The 21,759-nt window shown below is 43.3% G+C and overlaps 1 protein-coding gene across 1 annotated transcript in view; it reads left to right on the forward strand.

Moving 5' to 3' along the window:
- Window positions 1-21,692, forward strand: part of igl (igloo) — a 48,880-nt gene extending 27,188 nt beyond the window's left edge. The window contains exons 2-3 of the mRNA XM_045738273.2: window positions 2,278-2,393; window positions 18,862-21,692. Coding sequence (XP_045594229.2) covers window positions 2,278-2,393; window positions 18,862-18,969 — 224 coding nt within the window. The 3' untranslated portion in view covers window positions 18,970-21,692. The remainder of the gene's footprint in view (window positions 1-2,277; window positions 2,394-18,861) is intronic.
- Window positions 21,693-21,759: the final 67 nt, after the last annotated feature.

Consider the following 21,759-nt stretch of genomic DNA (forward strand, 5'->3'; position numbering starts at 1 on the left):
ATAACTTAACCCAGATATGCAATAACTTAACCCAGATATGCAATAACTTAACCCAGATATGCAATAACTTAACCCAGATATACAATAACCAAACTGAAATGTGCCATAACTTACCTGAGATATGCAATAACGTTCCCGATATGTTCAATAACTCAGCAAAACTCACGAATGAGTTATTACTCAGAGCTCGAAGAACTAAGCACCCAACTCTCGGCTCACACAACGTCCCTAGAAAATAAACAACTAGAATATATCTTTTTCATAATATTATAGACAAGAATCAGCTACGGGCTCACCATAGCCCGTGCTACTTGGAACTTTTTGTTCCAGGTAGCGAATCTACAACAACAACAACAACAAACACTCAAATTTGCAAATAAAATTTATATTATTAAACTACATGTGATTAGTAATTATCCACGACCTCAAGTTAATTATCAGGAAAAAGTGCTAAGCCATTACGACTATATAGCACTGGGAAGGGGTCAGGATAAGGATTTGGGATGGGATGGGGGGAAAGGAATGGTGGTCAACCACTTGTGGACGGTCGGGGATCGAACGCCGACCAACAAGAGGCGAGACCAAAGGGGGAGGGAAATATCAAGAGAAAGCGCCAAGCCAATAAAGCACTTGGAAGGGTCAGGATAAGGATTTGGGATGGAACGGGGGGAAGGAATAGTGCCCAACCACTTGTGGACGGTCGGGGATTGAACGCCAACCTGCATGAAGCGTGATCGTCACTCTACCGACCACCCTAAGTAGTTGGGCAAAGACATGCATGAGGAACTTACCTCGAGCCTAAGTTTCTCTCGCCAAAATTCGGCCCACTTAAAGCAGTTCCCTATCCCATGACCAATTCCCTATTTCCCCTTCTCCATCCATACCATTTCATATCACTCAACCCATTCTCTAATCCACCGTAGTTCCCATTCCCATCTCAACATCGCATCCTATTCCTCATTAGATCGTAAACCCTGCAATATCCAACTGCCCAGCCGGTTGTATTATCCTTGTATGAAATACACTCATACTCAATGTATTTGCATACATTTACGCAAATAAATTGTAGTCATTCGGGTGAAAATCAGGGAGCAAAACATTAGAATAGAATTTATCGCTAATATTAAAAGTAAAGACCAAACGGGTATTCAATATGTTTTTGAAGTTGAAGTAACCAATCACAAAGAAGAGATTTGAATTCGACCAATGGGAGCTTACCACGGGAGCTGAGACACTACGTCCTCTGTAATTGGTTAGTTTGGTGGCCGCAAGCGGTTAAACACGACACTCGTTGTTAACTGTTGGATATCTTCCGCATGGCGATTTGAAATCGTTCATTCATTCACTACTTCATTCAATCACTTGTTTAATTCTTCGTGCGTTGTTAGTTTTCTGTGTGTACGCCTCTGAACATATATATGTATGTATGTATGTATGTATGTATGTATGTATGTATGTATGTATGTATGTATGTATGTGTGAGTATGTATGCATGGTATATAAGTACTGAGGCTTTCCTTCCTCTTTTCGTAACTCTCTTAACTTTCCTTATTCTGAATCTCCTGTCTTATCTCCCGTCTTATCTCCCGTCCAACATTCTCAACAATGATCCACTCCTATCAGCATGTCCGGCATGAATCTCTCAATCACAAATAATAATCATAAATAAATAAATCATTTATCGCCCGTCTTACGTAAAAACTAAAATAAGTTAAAATTAGCACACATTCCCACCTGGCTTCTTCTCGGGCTCACAACTACACCTTTTGGTACTAAAACACGGACGAGTCCTGTGTGACTGTCTGTAAGTCCTGTAGAATGTGTGTTTCGAGCAAGCAGCACCACCACCAGCACATATGATGTGTTGGGAGCAAGCAACAGCAGCACTGATACCTAAGTTTGTATTGGAGCAAGTTACACCGCCACCAGCACATAGGTTTGTGTTGAAAGCAGGTAGCAGAATCAACACACACACTACCAATCGTATAGGGGTCGTTTCTGCTCCTATGCAACTCAAGAGCCAGAAACACTTTTAGCGTTTGTGGCAATACCCCCCCCCCCTATCCCTCCCATTCTTAGAAATAACAAGCTAATTGCTTCCAAGATTTTTGCAAACATCTCAAATAATCCGTATCAACCAACATGCAAATTATTCTCAATGATTCATGTGAACTTGCAACACCAGACCTGATTAGTGCGTAGCCTTCATCCGCCCCGTTCTTGTACCTGAATATCCCTGGGATAACCCCACACTGATGCTAAAATGACCTCTTCCAGAGCTGGCGGATGCTGCCCTCAAGATCCAGGCGGGCTTCCGAGGGGCCAAGGCTCGCAAGGACAAGATGAAGAAGGAGGAGGCAGAGCTGAACCAAAAGCTGGTTACCCTCAACACGGTTAGTCACTTTAGTACCCATTTGAGTGGCTACAGGTACACTCTCTGCAGGAGTGGATGCAGGTACACTCTCTGCAGGAGTGGTTGCATGTCACTCTGCAAGGCGTTACAACCTAGTACAAATCGCTACAAATGACTGCAAAATCCTTTCAGTAACTGGAGCCAAAATACATCTCTATCATAAGAACATAAGAACAAAGGCAACTGCAGAAGGCCTATTGGCCCATACGAGGCAGTTCCTATCTATAACCACTCAATCCCACTCATATACACGTTCAACCCGTGCTTGAAACAATCGAGGGACCCCACCTCCACATGATTTGAAGTATCATGCATACTTCAAATCATTTGTTATAATGTGATAAATGGATAACAATGTGATAGCCTGTATCACATTGTTATCCTTCAATATAGTTTAGAGTATTTTAAAAGATCATATTTTGCACTCAGTCGTAAGTGTGTAAAGAGACATTGAGTTTGGTGTGGGGGCTCAAAGCCTAACAACCTCCGAAGGGTCATTCAGGCCGCCACAATAGTTTAATGACCAATCCAGAAAGTTTACTTTAATCCTAAAAGTAGCTCAGGACTTTAATAAATGTCTATGTACATCCACCAATACGCAGAGTTAACCTCTGTGTGAAAATATTCCTATTGACATGCATAGACTGGACATGATCAATGCATAAAAAGTATATTTTTATCTACCCAAGCACATACACCACATATAAACATGCGCATATTTCTTTAAAAAATCAAAGAAGTTTTCTTTTAAGTAATAATATTAAGCAAGACCAATATTACCAATAAAGTTTAACCATCTCTTTCCAACCTCTTTATTCCAAGTACTTAAGAATGTAAGAATAAAGGGAACTACAGATGGCTTACTGGCCCATACGAGGCAGCTCCTACTGGCCCATACGAGGCAGCTCCTACTGGCCCATACGAGGCAGCTCCTACTGGCCCATACGAGGCAGCTCCTACTGGCCCATACGAGGCAGCTCCTACTGGCCCATACAACAAAATTCATATTTATATCCATAATATGGGAGCTGGTCGGCCGAGCGGACAGCACGCTGGACTGTGATCCTGTGCTCCCGGGTTCGATCCCCGGCGCCGGCGAGAAACAATGGGCAGAGTTTCTTTCACCCTATGCCCCTGTTACCTAGCAGTAAATAGGTACCTGGGTGTTAGCTGTCACGGGCTGCTTCCTGGGGGTGGAGGCCTGGTCGAGGACCGGGCCGCGGGGACACTAAAAGCCCCGAAATCATCTCAAGATAACCATATTCATTTCCCTCAAGATAACCCAAATTCGTTTATATACGTATCTAACCAACTTGAGACCATCAAGTTTTACCGCCTTACGTTTCATTGTAATTTGACCCAAATCCACAACCCTTCCTCCAAACCTGTATTAAAAACTCAGGTCTTTCCTAAAGGTAAACTTATCCAGTTTACACTCGAGCGTAAAAAAAAAATCGTATGAAAATCAACAATAATTTGGAAATAATTTTGCATGTTTATTTTTACAAAAAATATATCATCCTTATGCAGCCGTGGGGAGATGGAGAGGGGGGGGGGGTGGAGCCAAGCAAACTTCATATATTGAAATTCTTGATACAAGTATTCTTTCGAAATTCCCCAGGATATTCAAAGCTACGTTTCCCCAAAGGAATTTTGTTTTGCAATATTGCAGAACGATCTACTTGGTTGATAGCGTATTGTTGCGACCATCTGGATGGATATTTGGATATTTTGCGATTTGCAATTAAACACATTCTCAGGGCCTCTTCGGTGACTGCGTATACATGCATGAATACGCACGAATCCATTCCAGGTCACAATGGGGTGACTGCGTACAAGTATACGCACAAACCAATGACAGATCTCTTCGAGTACCACATGATTGCGCAAGCATACACAAATATATTCCAGTCCATCTCCTGTAATTACACGCACGCGTGCATAAACACATTCCAGACCTCCAATGATTGCGTGCACGCGTGCATAAACACATTCCAGACCTCCAATGATTGCGTGCACGCGTGCATAAACACATTCCAGTCCTCCTGTGATTGCGTGCACGCGTGCATAAGCCGCGAAAACATTTGCAACTGTTGCACTAATTTCTCCACTCTTCCAGGCCTCTATCTAGTTGTGATGATGTTGTTCCAATGATTAACTGAGACGAGTCTTTTAAGCACCATGAGAGAAGCAGGTTACGAGATTTTTGAGGAGCTAGAGAGAGGTACGAGATTTTTTATATCGTGAGCATATTCGTGCGGGTATAAAATGATGAATTTGTGGTCCAATGTTAGAGTGTGTCAAGGTGATCTCAGGAGACTGGGATGGTATAGTGACATGGATTAAGTTACGAAAATGAGATGAGAATAAATTAATGAAACAATGAGATGCTGTAATACGTCGTGTTGATGATGTATTAAAGTACATTTACAAAAATTTATTCCGGCATACAGACAATTTATTCCTCTATGTCAGATTTATCCTGAATAAATTTTCCCAAATGTCAGATTCTTGGGCTTTGTATTCCAGCATTTTTTGCCACGTCAGACTTGCCCGTGTCAGACCTAGCCTTCAGTCGGACATATCCGCGGTGTCAGTCTTTAGTCTTGTAAGATTCATCCCAAAACAGGGTTACCCAGATGCTGGATATCTTTGTCAGGCTTTCATCCAGTCCAGGCATACCACTGTCAGGCTTTTCTTCGCTCCAGACTTCCTGACGTTTGACAAGCGTCCCGTGGCCCTTGACGGAGGTACTGTGACCTCTGACGAGCGCCCTGTGACCTCCGACGAGCGCCCCGTGACCTCTGACGAGCGCCCCGTAAGGATTTTATATCAATGATGCACGTCGACTTGGAAGTCAAAAGTAGCAAAGTTTCCCCTTAAAAAGTCACGAAGCTATTTTCTTTAATAAAAAAAAAGTCGTTTTGGCAAGTTCTTCAACGATCCACCGCTTAATTAACGCCTTAGTGCAGTAAGGGCGAATCTTCTATAGCTTCGGCAAAACTGTTCACGTCGGAGTCGCGCTGAAAAGAGGAATTATGAGCTTTGGCTTTCGTAATTCTGGATTCGGAGGGTTCGAACCATGGGTGCTACGGTTGTGTAGTCGAACCGTGTGCCAAGTTCCCCCCCCCCTCATTGTTTGGTCAATAGACCTCTTAGAATCTATTAGCTTATGCACGGCAATTCAAGTCAACACAGACAATAAGCAAGTATAGTCCTGAATATATAGAGTAAAGTATACTCTCAGTATATATATACACCGAGATATAGGATATACCTCGCTGTGTATATCATTAAAATTGCCACTGTTGTTCCCTGACACACATGGCAGGAACTCATATACTTAAAGAAGTCGGAAATCTATTGCAAAGACACCGGAAATCTTTAGCTACTTTGCTCAGTGTGCTTGTAGACCAATGAGCAAAGCTGCCCATTCTCTTGATTTACCACAACGTACAAAATACAAAGTGCTAAGCTAACCAGAAACGTACTAACCCAAGCCACCTACCTAACCTTACACCTACTGATACATAGAAAACGTGAATATACGAGTATTTTAAGATAGTTCCCAGTATCTCTCTCTCTCTCTCCCACGCCAGGACATAGCCCTCATCAGCTAACTCTCAGGTTATACCTAGTTACTATTCACTTAATTACCGCTGGGTGAATAGAAGAATCAGGCGAAATAAAAATCTGCTCATTTGTGTCTGCCTCTGCGAGAAACCAGCGCCCCCCACACCACACTTCCTGCAGTCTGCAGTTTTCCGTAATTTGTGTAACTGTTTCCAATATTCCCGAGGACGGTAGCGTCTCAGACGTAACGCCGGGAAGAAATTGCAAAGAAAATATATGGAATAACTTGAACACTCTCCCACACAACCCTCACTGAACTGACACAAAACAAAAACAAATAATAAAATTAACAAAAATTCCCCAATTAAGAATCTAATTACTGTAAAAATAAATTTTTAACCAAAGTATTTTTAGAGGTAAATCTTGCAGCCGAATTCGTGTACACATGTAAACAAAGTCGCTCTCTCTCTCTCTCTCTCTCTCTCTCTCTCTCTCTCTCTCTCTCTCTCTCTCTCTCTCTCTCTCTCTCTCTCTCTCTCTCTCACACACACACACAGCATCTGATAATAACTCCTCTCTGGGGAAAAAAGGTATATTGGTAAATGCGGAGAGAGAGGGCCGGGGTCTCAGCTGGTGTGTGTGTGGTATATCACCCCAGGTGGTGTCTTGGGGAGGTAAGAAGCTCCTCCAGATGGTATAGGAAGACTGCAGGTGGAGCCCCTGCTGGTGGGGGCTCCAGGAAAAACTGGTTGGGTACCCCAACAGATGGTACACAAGGGTACCTCAACAGATGGTACACAAGGGTACATCAACAGATGGTACACAAGGGTACCTCAACAGATAGTACACAAGGGTACCTCAACAGATGGTACACAAGGGTACCTCAACAGATGGTACACAAGGGTACCTCAAACAGGTACAGGTACCCGGTGGGGGCTCCAAGAAAAACTGGTTGGGTACCTCAACAGATGGTACACAAGGGTACCTCAAACAGGTGCAGCAATAGCAGAAAACACCATCAGGAAAAAAACACACGAACCAGATCCCATCAATGATGTTGCCCCCAACCCAGATTGATGCCGTAGATTGATGCCGTAGATTGCCATAACAGCCACCGTTAATATTGATGATGTCAGGCAGGTGCTCTAGAGTGTTCCCACCTCTCTTGTTTCCTCTCCATCTCCTGGTTTATTGTAGTGCGTTTAATCTTTTGGTTTATTCCTCGTTTTGTGTTGCTCGTGGAGTCTCGCTGCGTTCATTTTGGCTTCAATGACGCGCTGCGTTCTCGTTATCACTCGTTGTTCATGCGGTTTCTCCATCAATTCTTGTGGAGACGAGGAGTCACAATAACGTGGCTGAAATATGTTGACCAGACCACACACTAGAAAGTGAAGGAACGACGACGCTTCGGTCCGTCCTGGACCATTCTCAAGTCGATTGTGTTTAACCTTGTAATGGTCCAGGTGTTTAACCTGGACCATTTTCACAATCGACTTGATAATGGTCCAGGACGGACCGAAACGCTGTCGTCCCTTTACTTTCTAGTGTGTGGTCTGGTCAACATCTATCAATTCTTGTTTGCGGTTTCTTAATATTAATCCCCACAACGTCTCTCGTCTGACCACAGAGATTAATAAATATATATATTACAAAGTATGAAATTAGATCAAATATTTACATCTGTATTGCTAGGCAGGTGTTGATGTACGATAAGCTATCGGGAGTGTATAGCAAAAGAAGGGATATGAGGACGGGGGGAAGGAGGTGGACCCAATCGTTTCGACTATCGGGGATCGAACGCCGACCAGCTAGATGCGAAAACCGTCGTTGTGCATATAGATCAAAGCCCCCGGACGAGCAATGATTAGGGGTACGAGGCCTTGAGATGGAATATAACGAAAGGGAAGGAACTATGTCCAACAGCTTTGGCCATTGGGGATCGAACGCCAACCTGCAATAAGATCAACTGTACCGACCTGTCCAAGTAGTTGAGGGGAAAAAAGGGTATACATATTAATGAGTTTACAGGCGCTGTAAACTCGCCTCTACAAGATTCGTGGTGTACGCAGCTTCTGGTAATCAGTTCGAATCCTGGTATACACCATAAAGTCGAAGAGTAAATGTCCATCAAAAAAATTTGTTGTAGTTCTTGTAGCCGTTTCACATTGCTGTTATTTTTTTATTTTTATTTTTTAAGTTGTATTTCTTTTTTATTTTGTATTTTTATTACGCTGTTTTTGTTGAAGCTTTTTTGGTCGAAGCTTTTTTGGTCGAAGCTTTTTTGGTCGAAGCTTTTTTGGTCGAAGCTTTTTTTGTTGTATCTGTTGTTGTAGCCCAAGTAGAATGACGTGGAATGAGGGAAGAAGAGCGAGGGCTGAGTTAAGAGGAACAGTAAGCAAAGAGAAAGGAAAGGAAAAGAAATGAAGATGATAAAAGATGTCCTCTTGTGTCTTGAGACACCGCCACACCAACAGACTATCCTGCGAGGGAAAAATAGACCTCACTACTCTGGAGGAAAGAAGGAATGAAGCAGGCATGACAACGACGTACCAGATACCAACGGGGGATTGGCACGTAGATATGAAAACCATGGTCCAATAAGACCGAAAGGAACATAATTATAAACCGGAAACACAGACGAGTCACAGATGTCAGAATATAAAATGAAACAAGAGTAACTTCACCACAATAAACAGGCCCAAGAGCTGAGGCCCAGCCTTACAAATCTTAATAATGTCGTAGCTATTATTATAGTGCTTGCGTGCACGCACGTGCGCACACACCCCCTCTCTCCTCCCCCCCCTCCATTAATCTGAATTATCCACTTTATTCTCTCTTCTCTCTCTTCCTCCGCCGCTTCCATTGTCCTCCAGAGTCCCGTGGAGCCCGGGCTCTGTCACCGGACGCTAGAGCCCGGAGAGAGGCTCTATAAGAGCACTCTGCCGGATGGGGGGATGGGATGCCTCCCAGATTTTTAAACCCTAGAAATAAAGTTTATTTATTTTTTCAACGCTATTTTCAGCGACAGAACAAGAGAATTGAACTTTCGAAAATTAAATATTATATATATATATATATATATATATATATATATATATATATTACATATACTATTTGTATCTGCAGAATCTAGTACGTTTGGACCCGTACTAGATCTAGAATCTAGTACGACCAGGTCTCCTCGTTGCTGGACTGGTCAACCAGGCTGTTGAACGTTGTTGCTCGCAGCCTAACGTATGAGTCACAGCCTGGTTAATCAGGTATCCTTTGGAGGTGCTTATCCAGTTCTCTCTTGAACACTGTGAGGGGTCGGCCATTTATGCCCCTTATGTGTAGCGGAAGCGTGTTGAACAGTCTCGGGCCTCTGATGTTGATAGAGTTCTCTCTCAGAGTACCTGTTGCACTTCTGCTTTTCAACGGGAGTATTCTGCATTATATTATATATATATATATATATAATGACATTGCTGGACATGTATATAAACGAGTTTGGGTGACTATAAAAAACTGCCTCATATGGGTCAATAGGCCTTCTGCAGCTTCCTTGATTTCTATGTTCTTAAATTCTGACCTTATTTGGGGTTCTTCTTTTTCAAGGCATTTTTGTCAAAGTTGTGGCATTTAACTTCTTCCGCATTATTTTTAATCTTTAAACTGTCTCTAAGCTATCTTCCCCCTGTACTCCAACAACTCTAGCTTCAATTAAATAATAAACAAATAATTTTTTAAATAATGAAATCTATTTAATCTGTCACTCCGTTTATCCTTTCTCTCTTTAGTCTTCTTTCATCAAATTCCGTGTTCACCACAATCCTCCTCTATTCCATGTCCACTATGATCTGTCTCTATTCTTTATTTAACATTCAAATCATGACCCCATTGCTTTCTCTGACACTTCAAGGTACTCTATACAATAGACGAGTCTCCCTCGTTCCCAATTTTCTCTTGTTCCTCCCACTCGCTGCACCTTCATCTCCCGCAACCTCGAGATGAAGGGGTAACCAAAATAGATGCCCTTTTGTGCCCCACACGTATTCTCTCCTTTTTTAACTTTTTTGTTTAACCTAATTTACATTTTATTTATTTTATACTCTTTGACAATGGATAATTCTTTTTCCTGCTTTCAGACGTTTGTATATATATAGATATTTATGCCGAAATACATGACACGGAATGGAAATAACTGAATTTAATCCCACGCATTGGGACGCACTCAGATTTAACCGGAAAACTCTGATGGGTTTTCGTTTTCTTTTATCTGTTTACGCTTTTATTGTATCTTCCACGACTGCATTTAGGAGGCTGTAGGTCCATCAGGTGCCTAGGGAAGGTGACCCTATCCACCACTAGTGTGTGCTTCCCCCATCCATGGTCACATTGGCTTTTTAGGTGATGAGGTGACGGGAGCAATCAATACAAGTAACCAGTTGAGCCAGATAACCTGCTTGGGCCACACGCCCACCCTCTCTCCCCTGATTGCCCGCCCTGTCTGCCAAAATTCTGATTTCCTTTAAAACACTAAGAAATCACTGCCACAGTCAGTCTAAGATTTAATTCTGGGGAAAGCCTTTGAGGAAGGTATTATATGTGCACGTCTCTGTGATCGCTATATAGAAGTAATCAAATTAAATGAGACCTGGTCGGTTCATAGTGGGAGTTGCAATCTTGCAACACGGCTGCAAATCAAAGTTAGATTATTGTTGCTGTTTTAGAGTCAGCTAATCTGAACAAAATGTCCATGTAGCACGGGCTATAGTGAGCCCGTAATTGAGTTCGGTTATTCACGATAACCTTGTTACTGTGATATCTGGGTCAAAGTTTTAAATGGAGGTATAGGTTCCTTCTTTTCGCACTGATTTAATTTATTGTTTTAATACCGTTATCTTGGTAGCGGATATAGATGGACAATGTTCACTAGTGTGTTCCATTCTTCAGCTGCCTTTTAACCATTGTAGTCGCTGTGGATTTTGCATCTAATGCAGCTGCTGTCGTTGGATTAATGTTGAGTTTGATGCGCAGAAATCAGTTCCTTCACATTCCAGTAAGTAGTGCAACAGTGACGCCTCTGTTTCTGTTCCACAGATATGACACCCTTTAACTATTGGGTTTATTACCTCCCAGCAGCACTTGTAACCAAGTCTGAGTCTGTGTATGGCTACTACAATGTCTCTGGATAGGTTTTTGCCAAGCTTGAAAGAGTAGTACCCAGTGGCATGTTCGTACAACATCGCAGTGAATCTTCCATCCGCTACTTTGGCTCTGTGGCGACTTTTGATAGTTGGTAGTATTTCCTTCTTGATTTGCTCCTTAATCTGAGAAACTTGGAGGTAATTTTTACCTGTACAACAATTAAAGCAGTGGCAATTTTTGCTAGCGAGTCTGCCTTTTCATTACCATCTATGCCAATGTGACTTGGTATCCAATTTAGGGTGATTAACCCTTAATTGAGTGCTTCTTTCCCTATATCTAGGATTTCAGTTTTGAATTGTATATTATCTCTGTGCTGGCTGGATAACAATGCCTGTAGCGAATATTTAGAGTCGGTATGAATGATGACATCTTGTAAATTATTCTCAATTGCATAATTTATTGCCTCTTTCAGGGCATATAATTCTGTTTGCAATGTTGAGCACCCACTATTCATGCTCCAGTAAGCTTCATGGTTGTTAGTGTAAACTGCTGCCCCAGCAGAACTTCGTTCTTGATCAACTGATCCATCTGTGAAGATGTGAGTGGTTGTCGGTCTTGAGATGGTTTCCATTTGTTGTTCTATGACTGCTCTGCGTCACAAGCCGATTTTCTAACTGGTAATTTTTCAATGATTATCTTTAGACTCGATTCTTACTTTGGAAGAGGCTTCCGAAAGTGTTGATATGGGCCATCTTCTCCTTTGTTTCTAATGGTCAGTCCACTTTCTCTAGAATCTTGACTAGATTATCCGTCCATGTACTTGTTCTATATTTCTGTGAAGTTTCTGTGAAGCGATCTGTGTATGCTTTCTTTGATTGAAAGTCTGGTGATGATTCCAACAAGTTTTGCTGTTATGATAGCTATTCTTTGTTTGATCCTGTTTTCTGAGGCTGGTAAGATGGTTTCTATTCTTAGATTTTCTCGACGCGTCCATATAAGTGCTCCCAGCATTGTCCTGAGGGCATCATTTTGTGACACTTCCAGTTTTCCTCATTGGTTATCACTAAGATGTGAGAGCAGGAGCAGCATAATCAATGAGTGACCTAACGGCTTGAACACAGTACATTTTGAGTACTGGCAGAGTTGCACCATCTCTAAGACTTGTCAGGGAGCGTAAAATTGAGTTTCTGGCTTTGCAACGTTGCCGAAGATATTCAATTTTGTGAGTGAATTTCGTCTGGCTGTCTATTATGACTCCAAGGTATTGAAAAGAGGTAACCCACTCAATTTCTTGTCCTTGTATTGCGAGTCTAATGTCTTGGGTTCTCATTTTAATAGCCTAGCTTTGGTTTTATTGTTGTTTATTTTCACTGCTATGCGTTCCGCTTCCCTGCTGATGTTTAAGCATTTTTGTGCATGGTTCCTGGCGCCTTTGCCATTGATAATGGGCAAAACGTCGTCTGCATAGTTAAGCAGTTTGACTTTTGGTAACTTGAGATTCATAAATTGTTCCATGAGAGTTGTAAAGGGGGCTCAGTATTCCTCCTTGTGGAGTCCCATTTTCCAGCCTCTTTGAGGAGGATATTTTTCCTATAAACTTGACTGACTTCTTTGTCGAGCAGACTTCCTTTGGCAAAGGCAAGAGCGTGTCCTTTGATTTCCTTATCTACCAGGTAGCACAGTGTAGCTGGAGCATTGGCAAGCTCGAAGGCTTTTTCAAGGTCCAGAAAAATAAGGTTTCCTGTTTTGTCATTGATTTGATCCAGGAGGGAGGTAAGGCATTATGTGGTTCCAACACCTTTTCTGTAAGCAAACATATTTTGGTGCAGTGGTTTGGCATTTCATTCAATTCGACTTGGAGCCATTCTTTCCGCAAGTTTTGGTCAGACAGCTTGTTAATGAGATCTTGGATTTCCTGGGTCTTTGGGTTTTGGAATGGGAACTACAATTGCAATATTCCAAGAGAGTGGTCGAGTTGTTGTCACCCATAAACTGTTGAGATTCAATAAGGCTTCTTCACCCGGTCGGTCGGTCGGGAGAGCCGGTCGGCCGAACGGACAGCACGCGGGACTTGTGATCCTGTGGTCCTGGGTTTGATCCCAGGCGCCGGCGAGAAACAATGGGCAGAGTTTCTTTCACCCTATGCCCCTGTTACCTAGCAGTAAATTAGGTACCTGGGTGTTAGTCAGCTGTCACGGGCTGCTTCCTGGGGGTGGAGGCCTGGTCGAGGACCGGGCCGCGGGGACACTAAAAAAGGCCCGAAATCATCTCAAGATAACCTCAAGATAACCCTTTTCTCCTTGCTTGGCCAGCATGTTGTAAGGGATTTTGTTCTCACCTGGAGCTGTGTTTTTAGTTATCTTTGCAGCTCTTCTGAGTTCTTTCAGACTGAAAAGTTGGTCTGCAAAATTAGAATCCTGAATTGTTGAAATAAAAGCAGGTGAGACGAAGGCGGCCCCCGAGGACGCGCCTACCAGAAAGGCGATAACGACAGGCTGTTTCGGGCGACTCTTAAAACAAAAATACAATGGTTCCCCCCTTATGCTTTGGTAACAGAGTCTGAGAAAATGGTCGCGAGAACTTGCTTATTGCTTCTCACACACAAAGGGCTTCGCTCTCCCTCCGTGACACGTCTCACTATCGTTACGGTGTTAGTAACTTAGCAATTGGTCTCTTCCTGCAACTCTTTGACAGTTGCAGTTACTCGTCTTTAATCGTCTTCAGCTCCTCTAAAAACAATGGTGATTAACTAGTCCTACAGAGAGAGGTCCTGTACACCGAATGCCTCACAAAAGAAACTTTAAACGGTTTACACCACAAACTCTAACAGACTCTTAATCGACAAACTTACGACAAGCGACAATTGAAAAACCTATTCCTTGGATTCCTGGATCTATACCCATGTTATATAGCCATGGTATATAGCCATGTTGGCTATATACCCAGTGCAGATTCGCCATACCGCGAGGACGAACGCAAAAAATCCGGAACACCAAAAGTTTTACCATTTCCTTCAAATATAATGTAAGAGTTCTCAATGACCGCGAGCCAGAAGCGGTCGGCTGTGCCTCACCGAGCGTACTAGTCAGTACTAGTGTGTACATAGCAAGTGCCTGGCACTGCTCTGTGACACAGTGGGTTCCTGACTCAGACATTGAAGCATGCTGACTTGAGGGTAGTCATGCGCTTAAGTCACGTGAACATTCACGTGAAGTGAGAGTAGTCATGCGCTTAAGTCACGTGAACATTCACGTGACGTGAGGGTAGTCATGCGCTTAAGTCACGTGAACATTCACGTGACGTGAGAGTAGTCATGCGCTTAAGTCACGTGAACATTCACGTGACGTGAGGGTAGTCATGCGCTTAAGTCACGTGAACATTCACGTGAAGTGCGCCCTACCTTTCACGAGTGTAAACAAAATATAAATATATAATTTTGATGTAAAAGCGACCGGCCATATCGGAGTACCTGGCCATATTGGAGTACCTGGCCATATCGGAGTACCTGGCCATATTGGAGTACCTGGCCATATTGGAGTACCTGGCCATATTGGAGTACCTGGCCATATTGGAGTACCTGGCCATATTGGAGTACCTGGCCATATTGGAGTACCTGGCCATATTGGAGTACCTGGCCATATTGGAGTACCTGGCCATATTGGAGTACCTGGCCATATTGGAGTACCTGGATTGTACCTGGATGGTGTTCTGAGAGTAGTTCTACTCCCCCCAAGCCAGACCCGGGGCCAGGCTTGACTATAATGTATAATGTCCGTGGCTTTTTCACAAAATATTATGAAATAATGTGGAAATAGTCATTTTTTAGGCCTAGGGGAAGTTAGGTTATAGTTACAATTCCATTTTTGGCATGGTATTTGGAGTTTTCTAGTGGTTGAAAACGCGAACTATTTTGAGAGGAGGTACAATAGTTCATTTACGTACGTTCAACCAAGAAATGCCATGATTACACACATAAGGGTTCTGGGATCCTCTCAGACGTAGGTTCGAACCCTCGTCACAACCCTTGTGGATTTGTCCAATGCCATAATTGTTGTCATATTTGGAGGAGAATTGCAAAATGACATGACGGTGGATCCTTCAATCTCCCACTGCGTCCCCAACCACTTGGGCTGGACGGTAGAGCGACGGTCTCGCTTCATGCAGGTCGGTGTTCAGTTCCCGACCGTCCAAGTGGTTGGCCACCATTCCTTCCCCCCGTCCCATTCCAAATCCTTATCTTGACCCCTTCCCAGTGCTATATAATCGTATTGGCTTGGCGATTTCCCCCTATAGTTTCCTTTCCTTTTCCCACTGCGCCCCCCCCTTCTCCCTCTATTACAAAATATTCAATCATCAATCACCTCCGCTTTAATAATTCTGCCCAGCGCCTCGATAGCTCTACTCTCTTCTGGTAAATCTCTCACCTGCTACAAAGGGCCTTCTCTTCCATCCACTTAAGTCATTCCGGAAGCACTCACCAGAATTGCTTCCGCGAGTCCATGCAGGTGAATGGGGGAGATACTCAGACTCATGGTGAGTCCATAGGGGGGGAAGAGAAAGGTACATGGGTTTCTTAAAAGTCCGCGAGGGAGTAGGAAGTAAACAGGTTTCTTTCGAGTCCAAGGGGAGTAGAAAGGTACTCAGGCTTTTGATGAGTAAATAGGAGGAATGGGAGGCACTCGGACTTCCGATGAGTCTATGGAGGAAGAGGATCAATGCGTAACTGATGAGTCAATATGGTGGTGGGTGGGGGGGGGGAAGAGATATTTTGACATCGTTTATGTGCAATAAAATAAGTAACATTAGATACAAGAAATAAATATTCTACAAATAAATTGATTTATAATAAAACTGATAAATAATGCATAACTTACAGAATAAAAACAACCATTAAATGTGTTAATAAAGCAGGCTATGGTGGAGGCGGCGGGCCATGTTGAGGTAACACTATGTTGGCCATGTTGGAAGAGCACCAAAGGCACCAAAAATGGCGCCATTCCAGAACGGTGTCATCACTTTTGGAGGCACCTGTGGTGGTTTTCCCTGGGGGAGGCTCCTCAACCACAAAATGTTTCAGAATTAAGGGATCCCAACAGTTGTCCCTGAGGGGGAAAGGGGGGGGGGGGATATGGACGTGCAAGAGTAAAACCCCGGCAGTCAATTACGACCCCGGGGGTCAATTAAGACCTCGGGGGGTCAATTAAGACCTCGGGGGGTCAATTAAGACCTCGGGGGGTTAATTAAGACCCCGGGGGTCAATTAAGACCCCGGGGGTCAATTAAGACCCCGGGGGTCAATTAAGACCCCGGGGGTCAATGAAGACCCCGGGGGTCAATTAAGACCCCGGGGTCAATTACGACCCCGGGGGTCAATTAAGACCCTGGGGGTCAATTAAGACCTCGGGGGGGTCAATTAAGACCTCGGGGGGGGGGGTCAATTAAGACCCCGGGGGGTCAATTAAGACCCCGGGGGGTCAATTAAGACCCCGGGGGGGTCAATTAAGACCCCGGGGGGTCAATTAAGACCCCGGGGGGTCAATTAAGACCCCGGGGGGTCAATTAAGACCCCGGGGGTCAATTAAAACCCCGGGGGTCAATTAAGACCCCGTGGGGTCAATTAAGACCCCGGGGGGTCAATTAAGACCCCGGGGGGTCAATTAAGACCATGGGGGGTCAATTAAGACCCCGGGGGGTCAATTAAGACCCCGGGGGGTCAATTAAGACCCCGGGGGTCAATTAAGACCCCGGGGGGTCAATTAAGACCCCCGGGGTCAATTAAGACCCCGGGGGTTAATTAAGACCCCGGGGGGTCAATTAAGACCCCGGGGGTCAATTAAAACCCCGGGGGTCAATTAAGACCCCGTGGGGTCAATTAAGACCCCGGGGGTCAATTAAGACCATGGGGGGTCAATTAAGACCCCGGGGGTCAATTAAGACCCCGGGGGGTCAATTAAGACCCCGGGGGGTCAATTAAGACCCCGGGGGTCAATTAAGACCTCGGGGGGGTCAATTAAGACCCCGGGGGGTCAATTAAGACCCCCGGGGTCAATTAAGACCCCGGGGGGTCAATTAAGACCTCGGGGGGGGGTCAATTAAGACCTGGGGGGGGGTCAATTAAGACCCCGGGGGACAAGGATCCAACCACCACTGAACACAGTAAATGTGTCATTATTGTTATTGTTAATATAATGTTTATTATCAAAAAATCTATTTTGAAAATTCACAAGATTTCACGAATCTTAGAGACCAGCCTATCACATTCTCTAAGCCACTTCAAACACCTTAGTATATCAAGGCCAAACACCCTCCCTATATGTCAAGGCCAAACACCCTCCCTTTATGTCAAGGCCAAACACTCTCCCTATATGTCAAGGCCAAACACCTTCCCTATATGTCAAGGCCAAACACCCTCCCTTTATGTCAAGGCCAAACACCCTCCCTATATGTCAAGGCCAAACATTCTCCCTATATGTCAAGGCCAAACACCCTCCCTTTATGTCAAGGCCAAACATTCTCCCTATATGTCAAGGCCAAACACCCTCCCTTTATGTCAAGGCCAAACACCCTCCCTATATGTCAAGGCCAAACATTCTCCCTATATGTCAAGGCCAAACACCCTCCCTTTATGTCAAGGCCAAACACCCTCCCTATATGTCAAGGCCAAACATTCTCCCTATATGTCAAGGCCAAACACCCTCCCTTTATGTCAAGGCCAAACACTCTCCCTATATGTCAAGGCCAAACACCTTCCCTATATGTCAAGGCCAAACACTCTCCCTATATGTCAAGGCCAAACACCTTCCCTATATGTCAAGGCCAAACACTCTCCCTATATGTCAAGGCCAAACACCTTCCCTATATGTCAAGGCCAAACACTCTCCCTATATGTCAAGGCCAAACACCTTCCCTATATGTCAAGGCCAAACACCTTCCCTATATGTCAAGGCCAAACACCCTCCCTATATGTCAAGGTCAAACACCCTTCCTATATGTCAAACACCCTCCCTATATCACCCTCAAGGGACGCTCCAGGGTGATTGGGGTTCGTTTGCTATTTAAAGATCGTTCCAGCCTCCTATGAACAGTCGCAGCTCACAAATATCGACGTTTTCTATGAATCGGACACGATAGGTTAAGTGGGTTGCTTGGGTACGCTTCTGGTTAACTTAGGAGGTTGAATTTTTGACGTAGCAGCGAATAAAGAGAACCGGTTGTACCCCTAGTCTTATCGAGGTCCCCCCCTTTCAACCCAGGTTAATTATTGATCTTCACAACAGATGACTATTTCCTAGGTGATCAGAGGCATCAGATGTTAGAAAACGTGCCCAACCCTCTATGTCATGCTCAGGGGGATAGAACCAGGGAAATTCTCGATTGTGAGTCCAGGACTCACAATTATTGAGAGTTCATTGTGCAAAATTTACATATAATTTGTATTATCTGGCATTGTTCATATTTGTAAATTTGCTTTAACTATTTTATATAATCTTAACGAATATATAGTAAAACACTTCGTAATTTGTTAATTATAATGAACATTTCGTAAAGTACCCCACACAAACATTTCGTTTTTTCTAACAAAAAATATACTTAAAGAAAACGTAAAATGTACTGACATTTTATGATATACTAATATATTTTATACTATTTCTCGTTGTATGGATTTTACATTATTTTATTATGGATAATGCTATTTTTTAGGCGTTACAAATTGAAACAAGGCACTTAACTTTCATCTCTCCACAGGAGGCCGAGGACCTCGATATTGACCTCTCCGACCCTGAACTGAACAAGGCGGCTACCAAAATCCAGGCCACCTTCCGTGGACACAAACAGAGGGCGAGTGACCACTGATGATCTTAAAGCTGTCCTATTACCACCTGCACCCCCACCTCGCCCCCCACTACTACCACCTGCACCCCCACCCAACCACGCCATCACCACGCCCCGCCACGCCTCCTCAACCATCTACCTGTCGCTACAACAGCAGCCAACTGGGAGCGCAAAGAGCAAGACTGAAGAGTTTATTTGGAGGCTACGGCGAAGCTGCTGATACCACAACAGTCAAGAAAACGCCAGCAGACGCCAACACACATTAGCAGACGCCAACACACACTAGCAGACGCCAGTAACCGCCACCAGACACTAACAAATATGACAATCTAAAAACAAACAAAATATCCAAGGGTAATGCGGAAGGAATGATGAAATCAACATAAATTAAGAATTATAAATAATAACAATTTACAAACTCTGGATATTCTGGAAAAAAATAGCCATACCAATGAACTTGCCAAAAGATTAGATTAATTGATTTATGGACTTCTTACAACAATTTTGCTTGGTGTCTGCCTTGCTCTCGTCTTCGGGACAGGAAGGCGTGTCGTCTGGGCTAGAGGAGCATCGAGGGACATACCAATCCTGGGCCAAGTATTAATCTAGCATTTACGAAACCAATACATCATTCATTAATCAATGCCAGCTTTGTTTACATTCAACACACAGTTTTGGAGCTCCAATAATTCACAACCCAAGGTTATTATTATTATAAACAACCTCGTAGTGCTTCGGAGCTCAAATTGTCTTTTAAATGCAAACAATGCCCCTCATGATTAAGAAAAGATGTAGAGGTTTCATAAACAGACACGTAAATGTTTGATAAATCCTGGCTACGTTGGGGCCTATATATCAGTGGTTATTGACTGGTGTAGGACGTCCTTGTCTGTTATTCTAGTTCTTGGACTACGTGTTCTTCGCGCAGGTTATATGTTGGCAAGTGTTCTCCTCTCGTGTGTGTGTGTGTGTGTGTGTGTGTGTGTGTGTGGGGCGAGGTTCCTCCCTTTTGTTTGGCCGGAAGATGGCTCCTACGCCTCTTTTGCTGTTTAGAGTGTGACTTTTGTAACTTTATTTGTCATTCTTTTGTTCTCATGAGACCGTGTATAGTGCGAGTATCTAGAGTTGATAAGTAGATATATTCATGATGATTACCTCCCCTGTGACTGCTTCCTAAGATGTATAAGCTTTCCTCATCTTTATCGCCTGAAAACTCCTCTTTTTTTTAAAGTTTTGCTGTTATCACTACAGTCTGAGAGTGGGTACTATACGTCGAGTCTTCAAAATATATCTTAAGATTTTTTTTGTCTTGCTATTAAAATAAGAAGATTGACAAGATATTAGCGATACTGAAAAATACTAACTTTTCTATGTTGTTATTGAGATAGGAATTTATTGTGCTTAATGGGTAATAAAACTGCTATATCAGAATGTATTAATAAAAGATGTATATTCTCTACTACGTCTTCATAACTGGCTTCGTTGTGAAATAATTTGAGAATGGTTGTAACTTTTCATCCAGGGTTCGTGTAACTTAAGTATGGACAAAGCATTTCTTATATAATTTAATTCTTGAACGTCTCTATTATAGGTAACGTCAATAGTTGTCTCTCAGTAGCCAATTGATGCTAGGACCAACGAGGTCTCCAAATTGAAGTCTCAAGCCATATGTGTGGCTTTGGTACGGTGGGAATCTCGGTTCAAGGAAGGTCTCTCTTGCAGCAGTTGGCGCTCGGTAATGGAGTAGCGACGCTGGTGGTGGTGGTGGCGTCGGCGGCGAAGTGTAGAAGCGGTGATGTGTATGCGTCAAGGTACGTCAAGGTCGGGGGCCTTGACGTACCATGACGCACCTCGCCAACGCATCTGTTCCCTCTCCGTTGCTCGATGCTGCAGGGAACTCTTCCTGTGAACTCCCTACTCTGCCTGTGTACCACGGATAGCTCTTGTTTTCGAACGTTAGATTGTGTTTTGTTTATGTCTCGGCTATAGGTGGAAGTGTGGACGTCGAACCCAAACTTAGGGACTTCAACCCTCTTCTAAGAGTTTATCCAAGACTTCGTCCACATGCTCGGACATCGCCTTCCAGATACGGATGTTGACATATCCATTCCGTCTGACAGACGCCAAAATTGGAAAAAAATGGCTTCCATTTAATGCCATGTTATCGAGTAAGCAGTTTAGTCAAATAAAAATCCTTGATATAATCAATCCGTAACTGGACGAGAAGTCACTATAATATTTCACATTTCGATGTCTGTTTCCACGCTTTTGTGGAAAAAATATATATATAATCCACGCTTTTGTGAACTCAAAATGTCTAGGCTTATCTACGCCTGTGTGTGTGTGTGTGTTATAGAAACTTATCTCTCTTCGATAGACAATTGACTATCTGTGCCTGCTACGGTACACAATGCAAGAGTGCAACAGAGTGAACAACCCACACAACCCACAACCACCATTACCACTTAATGGCTCACATTAGCAACAAAAATTCTTCTTTACTCCCTAAATACAAATAGTTACTTTCAGAAAATAAAGAAATTTGTCTGATACTTATAGTTACTCGTTCAACTGGACTACTAATGTGTACAAGTGCTTTATTACCCATCATCACTGCCCATTTAATTTTATATAAAAAAAATAATTAAATACGTTTTAGTGAAGGGCTTAAAGTGTTGAGAATTTTGTGGTTTGTCTTTTCTTGTAAATGTTAAAAATTAATTCATTATATCTTGATAGTACCATTTTTATTTTTATTGCAAATTACTAAATGAATATTGTTATAGAATATAAATGTCAAAGTTGTCAAAT

Source organism: Procambarus clarkii, chromosome 20, assembly GCF_040958095.1.
Source record: "Procambarus clarkii isolate CNS0578487 chromosome 20, FALCON_Pclarkii_2.0, whole genome shotgun sequence".
NCBI classification, from domain to species: Eukaryota; Metazoa; Arthropoda; class Malacostraca; order Decapoda; family Cambaridae; genus Procambarus; species Procambarus clarkii.